The sequence below is a fragment of the Astatotilapia calliptera genome, chromosome 16 (assembly GCF_964374335.1).
Source record: "Astatotilapia calliptera chromosome 16, fAstCal68.1, whole genome shotgun sequence".
NCBI classification, from domain to species: domain Eukaryota; kingdom Metazoa; phylum Chordata; class Actinopteri; order Cichliformes; family Cichlidae; genus Astatotilapia; species Astatotilapia calliptera.
Genome location: NC_137437.1, coordinates 24,492,892 through 24,515,540, shown reverse-complemented (window position 1 = coordinate 24,515,540; position 22,649 = coordinate 24,492,892). Strand labels below are relative to the sequence as shown.

Below are 22,649 nucleotides of genomic sequence, written 5' to 3'. Positions count from 1 at the left end.
GTATGGTTTGAGAATTAAAGGTGGAACAGCAGGAAATTTAGTCTTTTGGAATAACACCTGATGATAGCGTTTCACATTAACATAGTGACAGAGTTAATGGGACACACTTTTAAATGCAGGGAAGTATTATAAACCTCCTGGGTGTACCAACAGCCTTTACTAAACCAAGGCTTCATCTTACTCCAACCTGCCCATTTATGTAGTACAATGTGATGTTTATATGTATTCCATGTAAAATAATCTAAAATAATGGTTGTTGCATATCATATTTGCTGTATTTGTTGATACTGCTTTTTAATTTATCTGAAATGTATTGTCTTTCTTTGAAAGCAACACAAAATACACAAAAAGGTCTTAGTGTATATTAGATGGCAGCAATCTCAGGAAATGTGGAGATTAAGAATAAGTAAGCCCACTTCAATAGTAACTCATGCTGTTAATGTGTCCAGTGTAACCAGCAGGAGATTGTGGTTTAAAAAGTTTGAGCAACCAAAATAATAAGAGCGTGACAAACAGACAGAGAGAAGGTATTGTCTTACAACAACAAGGCAAAACCACACGGTCCCTTATTAGCATGCATAAACTTATGATGGCAGGTATAATGTAAGTGTGTTTGAGGTTGGGGGTGTAAATAAAACCAGGCAGGATTACATGTGCTGCTGGTTGTTTTCAATAAATACTGTTATCAATTAAGTTTTCTTTTTCTTATTTAAACAAGGACGGAGACCGGTTCCAGAGGAGCAATTTTACTTTACCCATCTTAACACTAGCCATTCAAATGGACTCCCCAATCTAAGTCGCAGTGGGTAGAAATTGATTTCGATCCTCCTGAGAAGCTGGTCCATATCATTCACTTCTTTTTTTAGGCAAGTTGCAGAGGGAGGCAGATATGAAGTTTGAAAGGCATCAGAGAAGCAGGGTGGGCTATTGTCACAGCCCAGTTTGCTTCTCCTCTCGACTGCCTCTCTATTCAGTGTGGCACTGCTATGTTACGATAAGAACTATCACCTCTGGTGTGACAGTGTGTGTGTGTGCAGTGAGAAAGTCTCATGCATCTTCCACACCATCTAATCCAAGACAGCTTGCAGTTCAAGCAGTAGCTTCTAAATGACTGGAAGCTACTGCTTTAGTCTGGTGATGCATGGCAAAGGAGACATTACAATTAGATATATTTAACCCTATACACTCTGAAGATTACCATTCAATCACAATAGAGTAAGGATGAAGGAAAGTCTAATTTGTATTTTATTGGGGGAGATGGGGAAATGAAATATTCCGAGCGCTACTATGTAATTTAACACATCATTCCACAATTTAAGCATCTGGAAATGAGGTCATTTGGTTTGCAATAGATACAGGTATCTAGCATGATAAAATAAATGCAAACATGGAAGTTGACGAACAAACAGATTTAAAAAAAAAAAAAGAGCCCCGTGTAGAGTTGCATATAAAGGCACAAAGGGCAGAACAGAGAAGAAACATGAGGATGCTGTGTGAGGTCGTTTTGAGTCACAGATGATGCTCGTTTTAATTCCAGTGAAGACAAATCACAACAGACAAACAGGAAATAAGTATTAGTATGATTAGTATGACTCTGCGTGCCATGAATTTCCCGAGGATATCATTATCTCCAGTGACATTTCAAAACTTGCTGGAGTATCATCAGGTTTACAAGATAATCAAGTGATAATTGTTTATATATTCATGGGTACATTATCAACACTAGCTGCCAATAGCTAACCAGGGACTTTTTCAGTGCTATCAATTTGGCAAGATGTAAACAAATTAAGACACAATGTTTCAGGAGCGAATGCTTATGGGTGATATTACATTAAATTAGTGATCTCGCTGCTGTCATACTGATTCTCAGACTGTTGGTGTTAGCGTGTTTCCATCTATCAATAGAAACATTTTGTCCTACTCCATGCCCCAATAAAAGTCCCATTTTACATATAGCTTGCAACAATAAAGGATGGGGATGCAAAACTACCCATACACGTTCACAAATTAAATGTTGAAGGGAAAGAAGGAAGGCAGGGTGTTGACAGGACATAAAAATATACGTTATGAGTTTTACATTAATTTAAATGCTATGCAACATCTGGCCACTAAGGCCTAATGCTGAATAAGATTTTCAGTGGTAATGCTCATTTGAAAACACTTAGATTAAGCAAAAGGGAAAATAATCACTACTTCCATATCAGTTGTAGTGTAATAAAAATACTGCTATAAGAAAATAGTGAACACAAGAACATGGATAAGGTTTGTTTCTTTATTAGATGCAATGCAAGTCTGCAGAGGCAAAATGTTTAACATGCTTAAAGCTTTCCCACACTGAGGGCAACAGTATCCTGATGATTCAGTGCAGGTTTCCTTTTTTTTTTTTTTTTTTTTTTTTTTTTTTTTTTAAGTAACTCGCATTATAAAATAGGTCAGCACAGTTCTTATTGCCCTGCAGGAATCTACAGGTCAGTACTAATGGAAAAGTGTGTAGTGGCTAATTTAAGGAATGGCAAACACAACTCGTAGAGAGAGGTTTTTATTTTCTTTCTTTGTTTTTTCAAACATCTGACATTTCAACCTCTACATTTCTGTTACTTCGCAGTTATATCAGTTTGGATCATTTCATAAAGACATGGGAAGAAAACGATATCGGCAAACCAAGAGTGGGAAGATGAACGAAAAAATGTATGTGTCAGTCGAACAGTGAGGCTTATTTTAACCCTGTGCAGGTGTACAAGCATGCATAAACACAAACTTGCAGACACACATACTATCATTTGCTTTAGTCAATTTGTGGGAATGAGGGTTTAAAATGAATGTCAGTATGTTAAAGATAAACTTTTCTGATTTCCCAATTCGTATCAGTCGAAGCGACATATGCCGTTTAATGCATATGGACATACACACAACAACAACGTGCACGGAAAGACATAAACATGACACATCATCAACTTCTGCCTATCAACTCCTGCTTCTTTTGCTTCCGCACAAGGATGGGGAGTCATTCATTTTCAAGTCCCGCTGTCCCCATATCGCACACATTCATCTTTCTCCCATATGCACTGACAAGCGATCCATTTGGTGACTGCTGCAGGTGAGAGAGGAAATGTGGAAAGTGAAATAGTGTGATTTGCTAAAGAGTAAAAAGCATACTGAACTTTATTGGTGATAGCAGGAACTGCATAGTGGAGATCACAACCTAGACCTAGCTTCCAGGTATGAAGGTGGATATGACTAGTACAGAGTTCCCTCTGGCTGCTGCTGTACATGACAAAAAGCAAGGGAAAAAAATGTAAAAGTAAGCTATAGAAAATCATTTGAGACATATGTGAAAAAAGTTCTAGGGACTTGTGTTTCCTTTCTCCCTGTGTAGCTTTCAAACTAGTTCCTGGTCAAACTCCTGTACATTATTTTTCCTTGGCAACCTTTCTCCTCGGGACTTCTTTCCCTGAATGGTCTCAATTCCAACCCCACACTGTCCTTCCTCGTGTCAAATTAAAGTGATGGAAATGAACTTCAGGAGACGCTAATTGCAATTGTCAATCCAATCTAGGTTGGGGCTGAAAGACAGGGGCTCCCTAGCACTTCATCAGTCTTCATTAATATTGAAGGAGTTTGGTGAGGAGCAGGGGGCCATCGTAATCTGCACTCATCTAACAGTGCATCAAAAATTAGGAAGCTGGGGAGGGCAGGGACAGAGCCTGAGGGACAAATATGCCAGTCAAAAAGAAGTATGAAGGAAGATGTCAGAAGACAGGGATTGTGTGCAGGAAAGGGATTCTGCTTACAAATGCAAGGGGATTAGCAATTAAAAATCAAAACTTTATACATGCTGCTTTAAATTGCAGTAATTTAGTAAGAATGAGCCACCAGGTAAAAATATAATGGATGGAAGCATCAACAGTAATCAGTCATGAATTGTATGCAACAGACTTCATTGAGCTCTGGTTGTGAAGACTGGTTTGAGATGAGTGCATCAGAGATGTGCACTGAAATTCAAGGCGCATGGGTTAATTTTTATAGTCACAGGGTATAATAAATAGCACGAGTTGTTCTCTCTCTTGTAATGCCAGCAGACCTATTGCACAGTAGTAAACACAGGTGTTACTAATGACATTAATGAATGCTCTGTTCTGTTTAGGTACAAAGGCTTAATTAATGTGATTAGTAACACCTGTGTTTGCCTACTATTTCAGATGAAATTGGCCGCTCTGAAATATACACTTTTAATACCTGTTAAACTAGCTACGGTCTATCATGTAGCTCCACGAAGAGAAACAGAGAAGTAGAATAAATAATGCATGAGACAAAAGATGTAATAAGTAATTTTTCAACCACAAATACTATTCCTCGGTTAACAGCGAAGAAATGAGCACACCTGTATTTAATAAGCACTTCATGATAAACCATCACACCATTATTTCCTAATTAGTTTAAATGACTCATCCGATGATAAAACATTTAGACAGTTAAGACCCGAGAGTAATCTGGCCACATAATCTTTTTCATACTTAGTGAAACGGACGGATGGACTTGTTTACATCTGATCAGATAGGAACTGGGGCCTGGATTATTGATTCTACAAAATCAGGGCACTGCAACATGTTGATAGTATATTGTCATGGTGGAGCCCATCTGTTCAATCCCACCTCCAAGACTATGACAGCTGAGATGGGCTCAAGCCCCACCACAATCCTTAATTGGATAAGTAGTTAAGAGAATAGATAGATATTTTGGTTGATATGTTACATGTTAAATATGCGAATGAGAATGTAATATTTTATTGCAATCTAACCATTCAACATGCTCAGATCACTTCTTCACTTTTACCAGAGAGGCCTATGATTGAAATCATGACATCTCTGAATAAAATCCATGTACTCATAAAGTAGAACAAGTAATGTGCCAGTATTTTGTTTACTTTCCTTCATTGATTCTTATAATTTTTTTACATAAAAATCAATATTTTGTCTACACTTCTTTTTTTGAGCAGTTCTGTTTTGTAACTTTGTTCATATAAACTATTAAAAGGTTAAAACCCTGTTGTTGAAAGGTTATGATGTCCATTTATAGTAATTTGTTGTATTGTTTTTAGACTTTCCTGCTCTTCAACATGAAGAAGTAAAAGCCAAAATACAGGAAAAGCAAACCCTCCCCACATTTTAAAATTAAAGCTGGAGGCAGAGAAAGCACCAAAACCCCAGAACAGAAAAAGCATCAATGACAAAACAAGCATGAGAAAAAACAAAACAAAAACAAAATAAAAAACAGAAACTGTGTGAAATTAAGAGTCATAGGATAGAGCTGGGATGTAAAGCTGCTTGCAGGTGCATGGCAACCACAGACAGGTTAAATAGCATGACCTATAAGAGATTTCTGAGTTTGCCAACTCAATGGGCATGGCCACCCAGTATAAGAATAGAATAGCATAGATTAGAATAGCCCTTTATTGTTATTGTACATGTACAGCGAAACTGTGGGTGCTCCACACCAACTGTGTCAGAATAAAATGTAAATAGTAGACAGCAGGAATTATTTAGAAACAAGATACATATATACAATCAAGAGGGATAGCAAGCCAAGCTGTGCTTGACCAGTGAAATCTAAAATACAAATCAATCAAAATGTTACCAAAGTGAAAGTAATCTATATTCTAAATGCTCAGAACAATATTCGGTCACGTAATATTCTGTATTGCCTGTTTGCAATGCGTCATGTAAAATACTGCCATCTTGTGGCAGCAGTTTGTTGTTGTCTGTAAAAGCTAGCTTGACTATCCACCATCAGATCTGTTGCATCTGTCATTTCTGACAGATATATGAATATGCCCACATCCAACTGACAATGGTTAAAGTATTGTGTGTGAAGCACATTGTACAGGGTGGGCCATTTATATGGATACACCGTAATAACATGGGAATGGTTGGTGATATTAAAGTCTTGTTTGTGGCACATTGGTGAGGGGGCAAGCTCCTCAAGATGGGTGGTGACCATTAGAAGTCGGCCATCTTGGATACAACTTTTGTTTTTTCAATAGAAAGAGGGCCATGTGACACATCAAACTTATTGGTAATGTCACAAGAAAAACAATGGTGTGCTTGGTTTCAAGGTAACTTTATTCTTTCATGAATTATTTACATGTTTCTCTTTGTTCACAGCCATTGACATGTCGAAGAGGTTAACACGTGTGGAGCAGATCGAAATTGTGTTGATATCTGGTGAACGCAGTAACCGGGTCATTGCAGCAGATTTCAATGAAAGACACCCTACGAGACCACCCATCTCCCATGCTACAGTTAGCAAACTGCTTGCTAAGTTTCATGAAACTGGTTCAGTGTTGGATTTGCCAAAATGTGGACGCAAGAAAACTGTCACTAATGAAGAAACATCAGTAGCTGTCCTAGCTTCTTTCAGCAAGAACCCACAGCATAGCACTCGCCGCATGTCACTGGAGTGGCATTAGTCAAACATCCCTTCGGCGGATATTAGCTACTCACAAATGGCACCCTTACAAACTCCAGCTACTGCAGCATCTCAACGAGGATGACCCAGATCGGCGCACAGAATTTGCAGAATGGGCAAAACAAAAATTGGAACAGGACCCTCAGTTCACGCAGAAGATTTTGTTCAGTGATGAGGCAAACTTTTATGTGAATGGTGAAGTTAACAAACAAAACCACCGCTATTGGTCTGACACTAACCCACATTGGATGGATCCCTCCAAGACTGTTGGAACAACAAAAGTGATGGTTTGGTGTGGTATATGGGGTATAATGATAGTGGGTCCATTCTATATCAATGGAAACCTCAAGGCCACTGGATATTTGAAATTGCTACATGATGATGTGTTTCCCTCTTTGTACACTGAAGCTGGCACGTTCCCTGAGTTTTTCCAGCAAGATGGTGCACCACCACATTATTGGTGGCAGGTCCGAGCATTCCTAGATGAACAGTTTCCTGGAAAGTGGATTGGTCGTTGTGGGCCAGTTGAATGGCCCCCAAGGTCTCCCGATCTGACCCCCTTAGACTTTTATCTTTGGGGTCATCTGAAGGCAATTGTCTATGGTGTGAAGATACGAGATGTGCAGCACCTGAAACTACGGATACTGGATGCCTGTGCTGGCATTTCTCCTGCGGTGTTGCTATCAGTGTGTGAAGAGTGGGAGAAGAGGGTTGCATTGACAATCCAACACAATGGGCAGCACATTGAACACATTTTATAAGTGGTCAGAAACTCATGAAAGAATAAAGTTACGTTGAAACCAAGCACACCATTGTTTTTCTTGTGACATTACCAATAAGTTCGATGTGTCACATGGCCCTCTTCCTATTGAAAAAACAAAAATTGTATCCAAGATGGCCGACTTCTAAATGGCCACCATGGTCACCACCCACCTTGAGGAGTTTTCTCCCTCACATATACTAATGTGCCACAAACAGGACTTTAATATCACCAACCATTCCCATTTTATTACAGTGTATCCATATAAATGGCCCACCCTGTAGAAACCTTGTCCTCTTTGATGGAGAGAAACAGTTTACTAGTTAAGCTGCTTGTGGATCACCTTTGACTGCTCCAAGATCAGTTATGCGCAAATGACATTGATTTTTAATCCCCAAGAAACAATTTGTCTCTTGCTAACCACCTTGGTCAAGATGAGTTATCCACTAGCAATTAGAGTCCACTGTTTTAATAGGTTTAAATAACTCTAACGCTTTAACAAGGTGTCTTTAATCAGATCAATCAGTTAACAGACATAGGACCATAAATAAACCCCCATCTCTAACTTTTGAAGAATCAATTTAGCACATTTAACATTTGTATTTATTTGGTTGCTATTTGTAAAAGAGCATTAATGGATTTTTCAGATTTCAAAACATTATGTGGCTTTCTTCTGTAATCATGAAGAGGAGTAAAAAAGTGGGAAAAATAAATCAGCGCAACCCCATCATTTAGTTGGAGTCCCTTGGAGTATTTAAACTTTCTGTTGTATAAAAATGAGCCATACCAGCATTTAATATATGTTCTTTTTTCCATTCTTTACATAAAAATGAAATGGAAATATGGAGTTTAAAGGGAAAAATCTTTATTTGAAATTTTTTTCCTCCATGTTTCTTTCTTCTTCTAGATTCTCAGTTGTCATCCTAACACCACATGTTATTATTGAAAACCAAAGACTCGTTGGAAATATAAAATGTTCCGTTTGTAAATTATGATTCCATAATTTATTTACAACTACAGGCAAAGAGGTGGGAAGTCAGTGAACTGTTGTCAGTCTGATAAGGCAGCTGATCACTGCATTAATATTGGGGAGAAAATTACATGTTTACTAATGATTGCAATGGCAAGACAAACAATCCAATCTAACTGTGTGGTTGTGGGTTCCTACTGAGCCTGGGAAGAGAGGAGGAGAAGGAAAAATTAATATTTCATAATCAGTTCTGTTTGTGAGCGCACACAAGAAAGTGACATGAGAGAAAAGAAGGATGCAAAGTGTGTGCTTTCTTCTGCATCCACCCAATAAACAATCACAGTATATGTTCAGCTGGGAACAGGATGTTATTTGTTTTAAGGGTGACAAATTATTGGAATTTAACCGGGAAGGTGTTTCAGTGACTTGTTTGGCTGCCACAACAGTGTGGATGTGCTGAAACTTTACTGTAGGGATAAAACACTCCAAAAGATGCTGGTGGTAGAGAATACTGTTTAACACTATAAACCAAAATCTAACACAGACTCTGCACTAGCATGCTGGGGGCTTGATGAACTGAGTATTTCTTCTTCACTATGTGACTGTCAGTCACTATGTGTTTAAACACCACTGTACATTTAATCATTAGTTATTATTACAGTTTTTTCTGAATGCTTAAACCCTAACTGTGATTCCTGTAGCACAATCTCTAAAACTATTCAGACTTATAGCAAAACCACTCACTGAGTTTGCAAAACTAAAAGCACAAAAACTGCTTTGCACTCAGTTTGCAATTTTGTAACACACACTTTGCAAAACTGTAGGCACAATTCACTGCACAACACTCAATTACCAAATTTCCAACACACTCCTAGCAAAAGTATACACATGTATGGCTATCATTAACACTAATTTGCCAACTGTCTGGCACACTTTCACATGTGAAAACTTTTTTAGATAATTAGTTCACTTTGCAATCAGCCTAAGCACTATAATACAGGTAAGCTGTGTGTGCGGAGTACAATGGAGGGAGCAGAAAGAGTGAGAAGTAGAGGAGGCCGAGGAAGAGGACGTGGAGGTGAAGAAGTAGGATGAAGAGGACGACAAGGACAAGGAGGAGCAAGAGGAAGACGAGGAGGGGGGAGAGGAAGATGAGGAGGGGGGAGAGGAAGGGTAGGAAGAGTAAGAAATAGAATTGCTGATGACATCAGAGCTACAATAGTGGACCATGTCATCAACCGTGGAATGACCCTGAGGGTAGCTGGCCAACGGGTCCAGCCTAAACTGAGCCGCTACACTGTAGCAAGCACCATAAGGACATCTTGAAATGAGAATCGGTTAGTACAGTCACTTTGCACAAAGATTTGTAGCACTGCCGTATGCCAATGAGAAACACACCAATACCATTGATGTAAAAATACTGAAATTGTTACTTTACAGAATTGCTAGATGACCAGATGCTGGGGGCAGAGGAAGCATGTTCACTGCAGACCAAGTAACCCATATAGTCATTATGGCGATTGCAAATAATCCTATACTTGGAAATAAACACTTGTGTTTGTTTTGATGTGTTTGAATAAACACCAGTACTTGAAGTTTGGATCCCTCTATGCTTATGAATCTATGACAGAAGTATGAGCTCAAACTGACATAGCCTACCTTGTGCACAGAGAAAGCAAAAGCCAGATGTGTTTTATATTCATACCATCAGTGTGCAGTTGGCGCATTGTGTGCTTAGTAGATGATGGCTTGTGTGTACTGTTTGATACGGAAACACCATTTTTACGAAGGTGTGAAGAGTTAATCTAGCTGTGTTCGCTTTTGCAAGAGAACTACAATGTTTTGATTATTGGGTGACAGGTTTTCTTATTTGTGTGAAGAGTTTTGCAAAATTAGCCAATAGTTACAAAAAATGTGCTTAAGCAATCAGAAAAAACTGTAATCTCCGGCTCTCTTCCACACTTTGTCATAACAGGCTGCCCCTCCCTGAGTCTGACGATTCTTCCTGTTAAAAAGGAGTTTTTCCTTCCCAGTGTCATCAAGTGCTCACTCAAAGATTGTCGTTGTTTTTTCCAGTTGTATTGTAGGGTCTTTACCTTACAATACAAAGACTTGTATTCAAGTCTTGTACAAAGTCTGCCTGTTGTTGTGATTTGGCGCTATATACATGAAACTGAATTACTGTGTGTGTGTGTGAGGGATGGGGATTTAAGCACTGACAATGTAAAAATTGCATGTGGTTAAAGCTCACGGTCTAGGTTGTTGGTGCAAATGTCCATATGTGATAGAAGGGAGAAAGCCTCAGTGCTGAAAAGCAGTTATTAATCACAGTGCAAGCGTTGATTCATCAGTTGTTGAGGCAGTTTGGAAGATAGAGTCTATTTACTGCTAAAGTTGTTTGAGGGGCTTTGGGGAGGCAGCCATCAATCTCTTGGCTATCTTCAAAAAGAAGGAGCCAATGCACAGGCATCAGTTTCAATCACCTCCCAGAGACAGGTGGTATGGTAAGCTGCTGCACAATAGTTTTGTCTTTACTTCTCTACTTCTTTACCTCAAGGTGATTTTTTTTTCCTCCCTCGGGAAGCATGTTAATAATGCATTTTATCATAATAATAATAATATTCTCTAAAAATAAATACTCCACCTTGCCCTTTTGCTCCCTCGGTGTTTGGCACCCCACATTGCTAATTAGCATCTTCAATTAACCCACATTAATTGCAAGCCATGGAAAGGTGGAGGAACCTGGCAAGTTAGTGCCACAGGGAACTGCTTTGTAAATGATTGGTGGTGTAATACAGGCGTGTAAAAAGGGGTTCTGTACTAGTGCTCTTTTAACCTCAATCTACAAATAACTCTTCAATGTAATCCTATACACATGACATTGTAAAAAGCACGGCTAAACTAGAGAACTGATGTTGTTTTATAGTGCATGGTGGTCCCATGTAGTTAAACAACAATCACACTTGGTTTTTGAGCCACATCTTTCCCCCCTACTACCGTTTTTCATCTAAGTCAGTGGGGCCCATTACCTTTGCAGGAGTCTAATGGTAGCACTTTTGCATCTATTGCTCCCTCTTTCTTAATATCATCTTCGTTTTGTTTTGCATCACAGGGGGCATTATCAGAATTGTGCTTCACGATGTAAAACACTTAATGACTTTGTTTTGGTGCTTTGATCAATCTTGGCGTTTTTGTGTCTATTCAAATTAAATACAAAAAACAGAGGACTTTTTTTTTACAAAAAAATGTCATATTGCAGTATTAACTTCTAAATCATCACAGTAAGGAGCAACATCTAAAAAATACAGAATGCCTTGTTGGAGGACTACATCACTGGCAAAGCCTCCTTAGCCCAGTTCATTCACACAGCACTATTGGACCATTAATGCAGTCAGCACTTTAGTGTAACACCAGGGGAGCTCCCAAGACCCCCAGATAGACCGGAATCAATTGGAGTTGGATGCGTTAGTAGTGCAGAGCGCAGCCAGCATAGTCTTGAGTTGGTGTTCATGAGAAGTGAAGGGCTGATAGAGGTCACTAAGAGCAGCTGATTTCACCAAAAAACAGAATGCATGTGTTTTCTCTTTTTTTTTTCTCCTGTAAATTCTCCTGCAGTTACCACCTTCTAACCCTTAATTACTGCACTATTACAGTTTGGCCCTCAGTGGAGCTGGGACCTTCCATCACCTGACACTCAGTTTGTATGTGTCCTCTCAACCAAAGTGAAAAAACGCATTCATGTAAGCAATTCCAAGAGTGTGCTTCCACAGTGTTAGAGCACAGTCTTTAACCACATTTTGTATCCTAGTGTTTCTTTTTGATAACAATACTATTAGATTGTTGCAAAACTATACTTTTCTTAGATGGTCCAATTCAGTTGACTCACCTGCTCAAGTCTTGGGTATAATTATATGAAAAATGAAGCAATAAAAATAATAAATATCTTCGAGATTAAAGCTGAAGGCTCAAAAGTGAAATAAAATGAAATGATGACCAGCTCCGTGGAACTTTTTCACTGTAGTCTGTGATTCACGTTCAATCAAAAAGGAGATTTAAAGGATCAAGTTATTTGGATTTTGATTATTCTGTGCTTCAGATCACAATGGTGCGAGCATACAATCAGTTAGACACGCTGAGTAGAGAGGAAGTTTGATTACCCGCTGATTAGAACAACTTTCCTCTCTAGTTATCATTGGTGAGATAGACACTAATCCGAGTGCTGATTGGTAGAAAAAGATCTTAGCACAAAGCATTCTCTGGGTAACAAGGTCATATGAGAAGAAAAAAAAGACAAAGTTCACATTAAGAAGTTTAGACTCAGTAACTTGTGAAAAAAATGAGTATTTGTATTTCTATTGTGTAGGTAAAAAGACAGATGATAGGCATTACTAGTCAAAAAGGAATATGTGAATCTTTTAAACAGAATATATAGGCACATATCATTTTATTCAAATAAAAATATATTTTCTCAAATGTTCATGTTGATTTTTGTGCACTATTTTAAGAAATTTGGTGGTTCCAAGCTAGAAGCCTATAACTTTGCACTTAAAATGTGCCAAAAAAAATGCGGTCTATTAGTTGACGGCATCATGTTGTTTTTTTTCCCTTACTCTGAGGAAGGTGAGGTCACGACTGCGGTCAATGCTTGTGATCTCGAGGTTGCCCATTACAACTTCACAGCTCTCATAGTATTTCCTCAGAGTGCGATACTGCTGCTCCAGGTCCGACAGCGTGCTCAGCTTGTTCTCCGTTCCAGCACATACTACGAAAAGAGAAACAGGAGAAGAGAGATAAGTCAGTTGTAATCCAGCTACATTCCTTTTTTTGACTGAGGATGGGTTTGGACATTGCCCCAAAACACCTCAATGCTATTGTTAAAACCTGTATTTTGGATTTCTAACAAAGTATAAAATGTTTTGTATGTATAAAAGGGTTTTAATGTAGAAATTTAAATAAGGACAACAATTTAGGAAAAGACATATAAACAGCTTGTTTTTCAGCACCACACCTGTGCTGCAAAGAATCTAGAGTGTTGTCATGTGACTAAGCTGGCCATGTAACACGATGCAGCCACTGAACCACTACACCACAAGGCCTTCCTAGAGCTTCCCTTGGTGCCTACAGGGCAGATGAGAGCTCTTTAGTACCTAGCTGCGCTGCTCACTTTAAAGGTAATTAAACAGGACCATTTCCACCCATCACATACCTTGCACACTCAAGATGACACAAGCCATCTGCCCTATCAGCTGGTGTTCCCTAGTCTAACATTAAAACACACATGTATGACTGCATGGACACAAACAGATAAATCCCAAGGTTTGTGGCTAAATCTTGAATCCCTATGAAATTAAACATCATTTGCCGTTCCTGCCCACCTATATTCCTTTACTAGTCTTAAAATATAAGCCACATTCACAATAAGGTATTGCCTTAGTGTTTTCACTTAGGCACATTTTGCAAACCTGCTGATATAAGCCCAAGTTACAGATGTACATTGACATTTGCTCCTTTTGAAGAATTAGCTTCATTTCCACACACTGTCATGGCAGTGTGGTTTCTCCCACCTGCACCCTGTTCACGCTTGATAGCAGTGAAGCCATCACTGTGACCGAGGGGTGGTGGGTCCTTCCAAGAGTCTTGTCACACTGTCTCCCTTGAGCTGTAGCCTCTCTCTGTGAGCACACCCACCTCAAAAGATCTTTACTGATGCTTTGCATTTCAATCCCACCCTACTATGTGCTATACTGCAGTCTCCATCACATACCTTAGATCACTCTCAGTCCAACTTGCACTCTGTCCACTCTGCTAGCAAAACATATGCCACAACCCATTTACACCGTTATCTTCACACAGGCACAATGCAGAAAAAATAGTTCTTATTCACTCCATTGATTACACAATAGATATATGTGAGGAGAAGAAGATTCAACCTCAGGGCAACAAAGGCTCAAAAGACAAATGAAACTGTGTTTAAATACTTCCACATGTAAGCAGATATTAGATAAGTGGAGCTATTCTTCTATGACCTGGACAATACCCATTCTATCTGGGGCTGATTAGCTATGTTGCGCATAGCATTCCGTGCTGCTCAGGAATGATATATAGCAGACCTGGGTGTTTTCAATAACAGTTAGCGTGGGCTTGAGGGGAGCGGGGTGGAAGTGGTGGGGGCAGGTGGTGGGGTGGGTCATAAAGTGAAGATAGGTGTAATAAACTGTTATTGCACCCTTGAGGCAGAGCGCCGAGATCAGAGGAAAGGGGCATTGTGGCATGTGATGATGTGATGTCTGGTGAAATTTACTTTTTCGTACCCATTTGCAGACCTTCAGTAAGTCTGCTGACTTTTGAAACCTGTCTAATGCAATGTATAGAATGTTTACATTTTTTCTTTTCTTTTTAAATGTGACTTCTAATGACCTACCACGAAAGCTCTGCATGAGCTTGAGATGGTGCTGGCTGCCAAGTGAACCACAACTAAACCATCTGTGCATTTATACTGTAGAGGATGTGTGAACTGTTAAAGGTTTACTGCAGAGCCCAGTGCTCCAACTGGTGTAGACTCTTATGTCTGCATGTGTGTGCGTGAACGTGGGCAGGCTGTAAACAATAGACCTCAGGATGTATTTTCCCCCTCTCATCGCATGATCGAATCCATTTGTCTCCATGCTCAATACGTTACATCTGAGTCCGTATGTCACACTAAAGGTTGCATAAAACAATTGGACAACCTGCCCACCCATGAGCACAAGCTATAAGATGCTGAATTGTCAATTGTTAACATACTGCCAGGAATACAGGAATACACTGCAAGAACTAATGAATCTTCATACTGTTTAATGCTTATAGCTATTCCACAAAAGGAAATCTATGTCATCTGTTTGATATATTTCACTCTCTGGCACTCTCAATGCTGAGAATGCCAATGAGTTTAAGTGTCTTTCTTCCATGTATGAAGGATAATTGCCTGTGAGAGTAAATTGATGTGATGTGTTTGCGGAGAATTTCACCTCAGAAGTGATACATCGTAGCGATAAATCATAATAACACAACATTTCCCAATACATGTAATTAATGAGACTGTGTGCCAATGGGGAAAAAATGCACACGGCTCAATTTCTATGGTCTCGAACAGCATATAAAGGCTTTTGCAGCAAAGCTTGCATTTAGCCAGATAATGCGAAACCACATATTTATCAAGTAAATAGATAAACAGACAGAGAGCTCCCGTGTATCTTTGACAGACAGCCGCCAAAAAAGACGACAATGCATCTATCACCGTTTGACACGATCAAAACCTTCAGCAAAGAGTAAATTCTTTACACAAAACAAAACAATGTTTAAGTCTTTGCAAACAGGCTGAAATGCCCCTCAGCTGTATTTTCATCCATTTTAATTTCATAAATATCCTCATCAGGATTACACGGGAACTTTAGTGTTGTGATTTCTGATCCCTTCTCATTTCATTTGGTTGTGCACACAACAACTTCATCAATAGTGACTTGTGCGACTATTGAATGCCTATAAAGCTGGTGAGCCTCCGAGGTTTATAGGCTCCTGCCAGTGAAGCCAGCAAAAGGTCATCCCAATAGCAAGTAACTGACCGAATTAAATAAAGTTGCAAATGTCACTTCCTTGAGTAAACACTGTCAATAGCTGAACTTCGTCAGCGTGAACTGAATAAATAGGAGTACCTTGTAGAAATAAGCTTTACACAGTGGAAAATACTACATTTTCTGTCAGGCACGTTGAATAAAGTACCATATTTGAGGTCAGAGTTGTCCTTTGTCCCCTAATGTCTCCCAGATGAGCCTCAGTGGCTAAGTGTGAGTTACAAGCCACTGCCTCGGATGGTAATCATGGCCTAGATTATCGTCCATCTGCTGAGCAGTTTAATAAGCATCAGAAACAATAACTAGATGAGTGTTCGTGATAACGGCACGGTCCAGTAACACTAACCTCTCGTTGCCCTCTGAGCTCTGGTCATCTACCAACAATGCTGTCGCTGTCGCCATATGGTCTACCATAAATTAGCAATCGTGTCATCAGTGGTGCATATTTCCAACACCTTGTGAGAGTTTTCCACAAAGGATAACTTGCTGTTGCTTCTATTTAAATTCTAAATATTTTCCCCCAGGGATCAATAAAGTATTCTGATTCTGATTCTGATTCTGATTATGCACTCTCGCTCCCCTACAAAAGCAGACAGCATTGCATGCATTTTAAATATTAAAACAAATACTATTACTGGTACTATTTAGGCTCACCTTCTTTTTCACCTATTTTAACTCTATTTGCTTTCAGTGAACAAGCTCAAACACTTTGAGATTTCAAAACCAAAACAACAACAGAGAATGTATACTTTATGTTACTTTTTGTAATTGCAGTTTATCTGTATGTTCTCTGCCTCCTGCTGTTCTTTAAATCTGCTGTCAAGCTACAACTCCATAAACAAAAAAGAAAAAGCCAGCAATCCCAGTGTCTGATTTGGTTGTTGCCATTACTTATGATTACTATTACTTATGCTATTAAAAGAGTAAATATACAATTATGTAACACAGCACAGCATAGTATAGATATCACACCTACTGAGTTAGAGTCATAAAACGTTATTAAAAATTGCTGATGACAAATTGCAGATTTAACTTTATTTTAAATGTATGTATTTAAATGTAAATGAAATGTATTTTGTAATCCAGTAATTACTATGGTGAAACTGTGCAGAACAGTGTGCTTCACTCTAACCTATTTTTTCTCTCTTAGCACTCTGCTCTCAGTATTTCAGTGGGATTTAAAGTTGTCTCCAGACAAAAAAAAACCCCACCGAAGTCACAGCGGAGTGATTGGCTGACACTGAAACACACCTCATTACCCCAAATCCTCTAGCTTCTTCTTCCTGACTGAGGCCACGACTGACAGTAGGTATAGTGAAAAGACTTCTAGACCTGCACTGACCTGTAGAAATGCTTTGGAGTTTGTCTGATCTTCCACTTTGGCTTACGCCTGTAATGCACACGTTATGGTGTGCAATAATAATAAAGGACACATTAAGAACCACTGAATGACTCTCAGAGCCCTCGCATTTTGCCTGCAGAGCCATCATCCATAGACATGGACTGCCACAGCACCTGGACTCCCTAGGAACACAGACCTCAGCTCTGCCTTCAGTAACGTCATTTCAGTTTTGCTGTATAAAAGAAATTGCAGGTGGATGAGAAACTTCTTGTTCGACACCACGTGAAACTGTGAAAGCATGATGATATCCACAATCAGTGAGGCTTCCTGACAAGACTGTGTTCTTCCTGCTGTACTCTTGTCCCTGCACACCAACAGCTGCAGTGTGCAATCTGTCAAACTCAAATGTTTTCTTTGGCTGGGTCGAGTCCACTTACAGGTGGGAGATTCACTATCTGGTTGCCACGTGCGGTCCCATTCCATAACAAACAAACAAAAAAAGAACATCAGAGCATGTACAGAGCATGTACTTCCTGTAGCAGCTGAAGAAGGTCAACCTGCCAAAGACTAAGATGGCGCACTTCTACACCTCCCCTGTCCATCCTCACCTCCTCTATCACCATCTGGTATTCTGCTGCCACTGCCAAGGACTACAGCACGTCATTTGTTCTGCTGAGAATGTGATTGGCTACAATCTGTCATGTCTCCGGGACCTGTACACCTCTAGGATTCTGAGGCGGGTAAGAAAAATTGCAGCTGACTTCTTCCACCACAAAAACAAACTCTTTGAATCATTCTCCCTCCAGGGTGGAAGCTGTGGTCTATCAAGTCCTCAACCTCAGGCCCCAAAGAACTGCAGATGGCCTCATCACCACCACAGACCTTCATGCCACCCCATAGACACTACTTGTTATATTGATTTAAAGTCATGACACCTGTCACCATGTGTTGCATTAACATCCTTTTCTGGGCTGCTGCTTTAGCTAAGTGGGTGAACAGGGCACCACATACCATATGGCCAGTGTGCAGTGACCTGTGTTCAAGTCCCCCCCACCTCTCCACTTTCCTGTCTACCTTTAAAGCAAAAATAGAGCCTTTTTATTTCGATTTCTAGAAAACTTGCCAGGCCCAAGGTTTTGCATATCCTCAGGGTTTCTGTTTAAGTTTTGGTTAATCTGTAAATAGTGTTTATGTGTTCCATGCATCTACTCTTGTTTGTTAAATCTAAATGATGTAGTTTTAAGAAACTTATTGCAAAGTCTAGTACCAATTTTCAACCCAAACACCAAAATACCACTTTGCTCTGTTGCTGAGGGAACCTTCTAACTGCCTGTACTGATCCTCTCACCTATGCACCACCACCTCTTTCCACTGCATTAAGACATCACACAGACAGACAAGGAAATGTATTGGAAGATACAGCCTGAGCACTGTTTTCACTGGTCACTATAGTGTCACTAATCAGAGGTTCACACTCTTCCCACGATGGCAAATTGGCCTTATGGAAAAAAGAAGGAGTGAGTACTTCAAATATATGTTTGGACTGCATGTGGCAGACATTTTGAATTCAATAATTAACTCAGAACAATTGTCTCAGAGCACAAGTGCATGACCACCAGCTGCTTATACTGCACCACACGCTATACCAATTATGCTTCAGCCATTGGAGGGCAAAATTAACTAGGTTTTGTGAAATGCTGAAAACAATATATGCATAATTTATGATGCATTTCAAAACTAAATAGCACTAGCAGCACCTTCTTCATTTTATCTTAAGCCTTACCAAGGAAGCGGTTGAAGATTTTCTTTACTGGAGAAATCAGATGCTGCTCCAGCAAAGATTAAAGCAGCCAGTGAAGGACCCTCCAGGGCTGCTTTGGGGGCTTTTGGCATGCACACAAACCACTATGTGGTTCCAGGGCTTGGTTTTTAATGCGAGTGAGGTGGATGATTAACCTCCTCTATGATAGGCCAGGCCAGACTACTCAAAAAGCAGGCATATTTTGCTGTTGAACAAAGAGAAATTGCTGACCCTCTTGTCAGGCAGCCTTTGTTCTCTGCTATTTCACTACAACAGTATTTTGATTAAGTATCATTCCAACACAGTTCACTCATTAAGTTTGAGATGGGAGCTTGTTCTCACCTAGACTGTGAGACCTCTTACAGCTCAGCCAACTAGACACTTATTATTGTGTGAGGCAGTTAGATCAGCTCTTTGTCAGAATGCACTCAGTTGTGGTGGAGACAGAGATGTTAATTTACAGTAAACTAAAAGACAGGTGAAAGGTGTTTTTCATTTGGACTCCTTCATGCTACTATTTCCTTTCAGCAGGTTACCTAAAATGTGCGTTTTTGAAAGAAAATATGTATTTAGACTGACTTCATGTGTCTGTGTATGAATGGATCTGTATACTCTACTTAATAACAAATCCACCTGACTTTCCTTTTTAGCTTAAAGCACAACTTTTCCAGCCACTGATTTTTTTTTTTTGAAGTTTTCCTCGGTGGCTTTGCCTTTGCTCTTGAAGTCTCAGAGGTTTCCTCCTAATACAAGGTGGAGTGAAATTTATGCTCTTTATATGCTAATAGTAGAAACAGTAAACCCCTGAGGTGGTTCATATCCCAACAGTCTGCTAAAGAGAGAGCAGATAGGCTGAGCAATGGGGTCAAATGAATCAGTTGCAAACTACCTTGGTGTGTAAGTGTGCGCAGACGCGGGCTGACAGTGTCGGCGTGTGTTTGTGAGAGGGACTGAGCACTTTGTACGTCTGCATCTATGTCGTGGCCTTAAGCTATTATGTTTTTAGCAACATGCCGACACACTTAAGTGATCCTCAGAGGCTCACTTCTAAAAATGGAAACGCACACATGTACCTACACACAAACACGTAGTGCTACTATTTAGAGATCATTTTGGTTTAATTTGTTTGTACTCACACAAGTGAACACATAAATCATGGAAGAACAAAACAAAAAGAACTGTTCCTTACATCTAGAAGAGGCTAACAATGAATTAAACATGCAGACCGACTCGTATATATATATATATATATATATATATATATATATATATATATATATATATATATATATATACATATATATATATATATATATATATGTATATATATATGTATATATATGTATATATATGTATATATATATATATATGTATATGTATATATATATATATATATGTATATGTATATATATATATGTATATATATATATATATATGTGTGTGTGTGTGTGTTTTAGTACACCAACAAAATCTCTGACTAAAGAGGTGATACAGAGTGTTATTTGTTATTTAATTTAACAATGAACAAAATCTCTCCTTAAATCATGGCAAATTACTCATGTCTATGGTCAACAAGTTTAACCAGTATTTTTTCATCACTCCCGCAATAAATCTTAAACTTGTGCAGCGTATCAGTGCGTCTCTTTGTGAATGTGTGTGATGCCAGGTTACACACATGGTTTTAAATCAGCCTCTCTTTGAAATTCCTCTGACTTAATAAAGTGTAAATAGAATATTTTAACTTTTGTGTGGTGTTCGCATTTTTGGTACTCTGCCAGTGTCATTGTATCAGGAGGAAATTAGACACGCATCTGTATACATTTGCCTCTTATTTTGTCTTGTTCTGTCCTGTCATTTCTGCATACACTCCTTTTAGCCGTCAACCCATGACAGTGCATATGTGCCAGATACACTACTTTATTTTCTAGTATATGTGTATACCCACTCAGGAACTGCAGAATGCTTTAGATATTCTACAGTATAGCTGCCCCCATGTGAGTTCTGTGCTTTCATAACACATCAAAAAGTTACAGGAAAAAAAAGGACTGACAGGTATTCATTGTGTTAGGTGGTGTTATGTTTTAAACATAAGTTGCTGTGTCCAGGAAATCAGATTGGCTCCACTCACTTTCTCTACTCATACAAATAGTCACATTCACAGCAGGAGCAATACTATACTGTATCTCCTATTGCTCCCCACCGAGGGCCTCTACTGGGGCAGTTGTGTGTTAAGCACAGTGCCAAAAGGCTCCTCAAGGATAGTCGATGATGAGTGGCAGTATGTATCTCGCGCGCTTTACTTTTTCTCCAGCCTGTTTCCAGAAATTCTGGGGATAGGAACCACTGACCTTCAACATTCAAAGCTTCTTTTTTTTTGCCGCTGGGTTTCCACTGCTTTTTGCCCTACTTCCTAATCCATTCTAGCCTCTATTCCAAATCCTGTTTGATAGTTTTTTCTCTTCTTCTTTTTTTCACCCTGCATATGGGACGACACTCTATCAATTAAGCTAGCAGGCGAGTCAAAATGTTGCCTCATATCCTTCATGCCTCTAGCACATACTGGTTTCCAGCCCCCATGTGTGGTCCTTCCAATGAATCTTAATCTCGTACCCAAACAGTTGCCATCAATTATCCTGGCCGCTACTGCTAACTCATCCCCTGCCTCCAATTTTTCCCCATTAAAAAAAGCCTTTTTTCCTCCTTGCTGTGACGGAATTGCCTCGCTTGCTTGCCTGGGAAATGATTTCTCAGCAGGTTCATGGACCCTGCGCTTTCCACAGGTAGGACATATGAATGGACGCATGTGTGTATTTATGTGTTTATTGTGCATGGGCGTTCAAGGACATACATGTCTGTTGGTCATGCACTGGGTATTAAAAACAGCTCCTCCCAGTAAATGTTCTTGCAACAGCTGATCAGCTCAGCAGTCCGGATGTAATTAAGACAGGGCAAAAAATATATTCATACAATGCAGATAAATATTACAAGAAATCCGACAATCAGCTTGAAACAACAGGGCATACAACTTTAAAATCATTCCAAGTGATATTTACCCTTCTCAAAAACAATAGCTTGAATTCTTTATTCTTTTGAACATGCAAATACATTAAAAATATTGCTTGAGGCAAACATAAGTGAAATAACACATTTTTAGTCAAAAGTCCAAAGAATGCATCCAAGATTTTAAGGAAGAATTTAATTTTATGTCTGTATTTTTGCCTGCAGCACTGATCATAGTGACAATGAATAAGGGGTACTGTAGCAACACTGGTACTTGTAATGACTTAAACATTACTTCATTAACCCATCTCTTCCCTCAGCACTCAAATCTAGAATACATGTCTTGTTTCACAAACAAGAATCTTTTCTCAGCCTTCCAGATAGTGAGAGATTTGTCATTCAGGGGACATACGATGGCACGTCACATATGAGAGACATGTCTAGAGTTGTCACCATAATAAAATCATTTATTTCATTAAACTGCTGGAACACACTGACAGGAAGACAGGTTGAATGTGTTAGTCATCAAGATGACGAGCAAATATTACTATACAAACTCTATTAATTTATCCATCCATCCATCTTAGACATTTGGACCAATAACGTGTAGTACCTTGACAAACGTACCATACAAAAACGACATCACATTTCTCATTCTGTACTATTGTTTTGAAATATTTCAGCTACCCAGAGGCATTGCT

At 39.2% G+C, this 22,649-nt stretch overlaps 1 protein-coding gene across 1 annotated transcript in view; it reads right to left on the bottom strand.

Annotated features, from left to right (window-relative positions):
- The window catches only part of erbb4b (erb-b2 receptor tyrosine kinase 4b), a 328,400-nt gene that overhangs the window by 154,990 nt on the left and 150,761 nt on the right, over positions 1 to 22,649 (bottom strand). Inside the window, exon 2 of the mRNA XM_026144460.2 lies at positions 12,806 to 12,957. Within this exon, the coding sequence (XP_026000245.1) occupies positions 12,806 to 12,957 (152 nt within the window). The remainder of the gene's footprint in view (positions 1 to 12,805; positions 12,958 to 22,649) is intronic.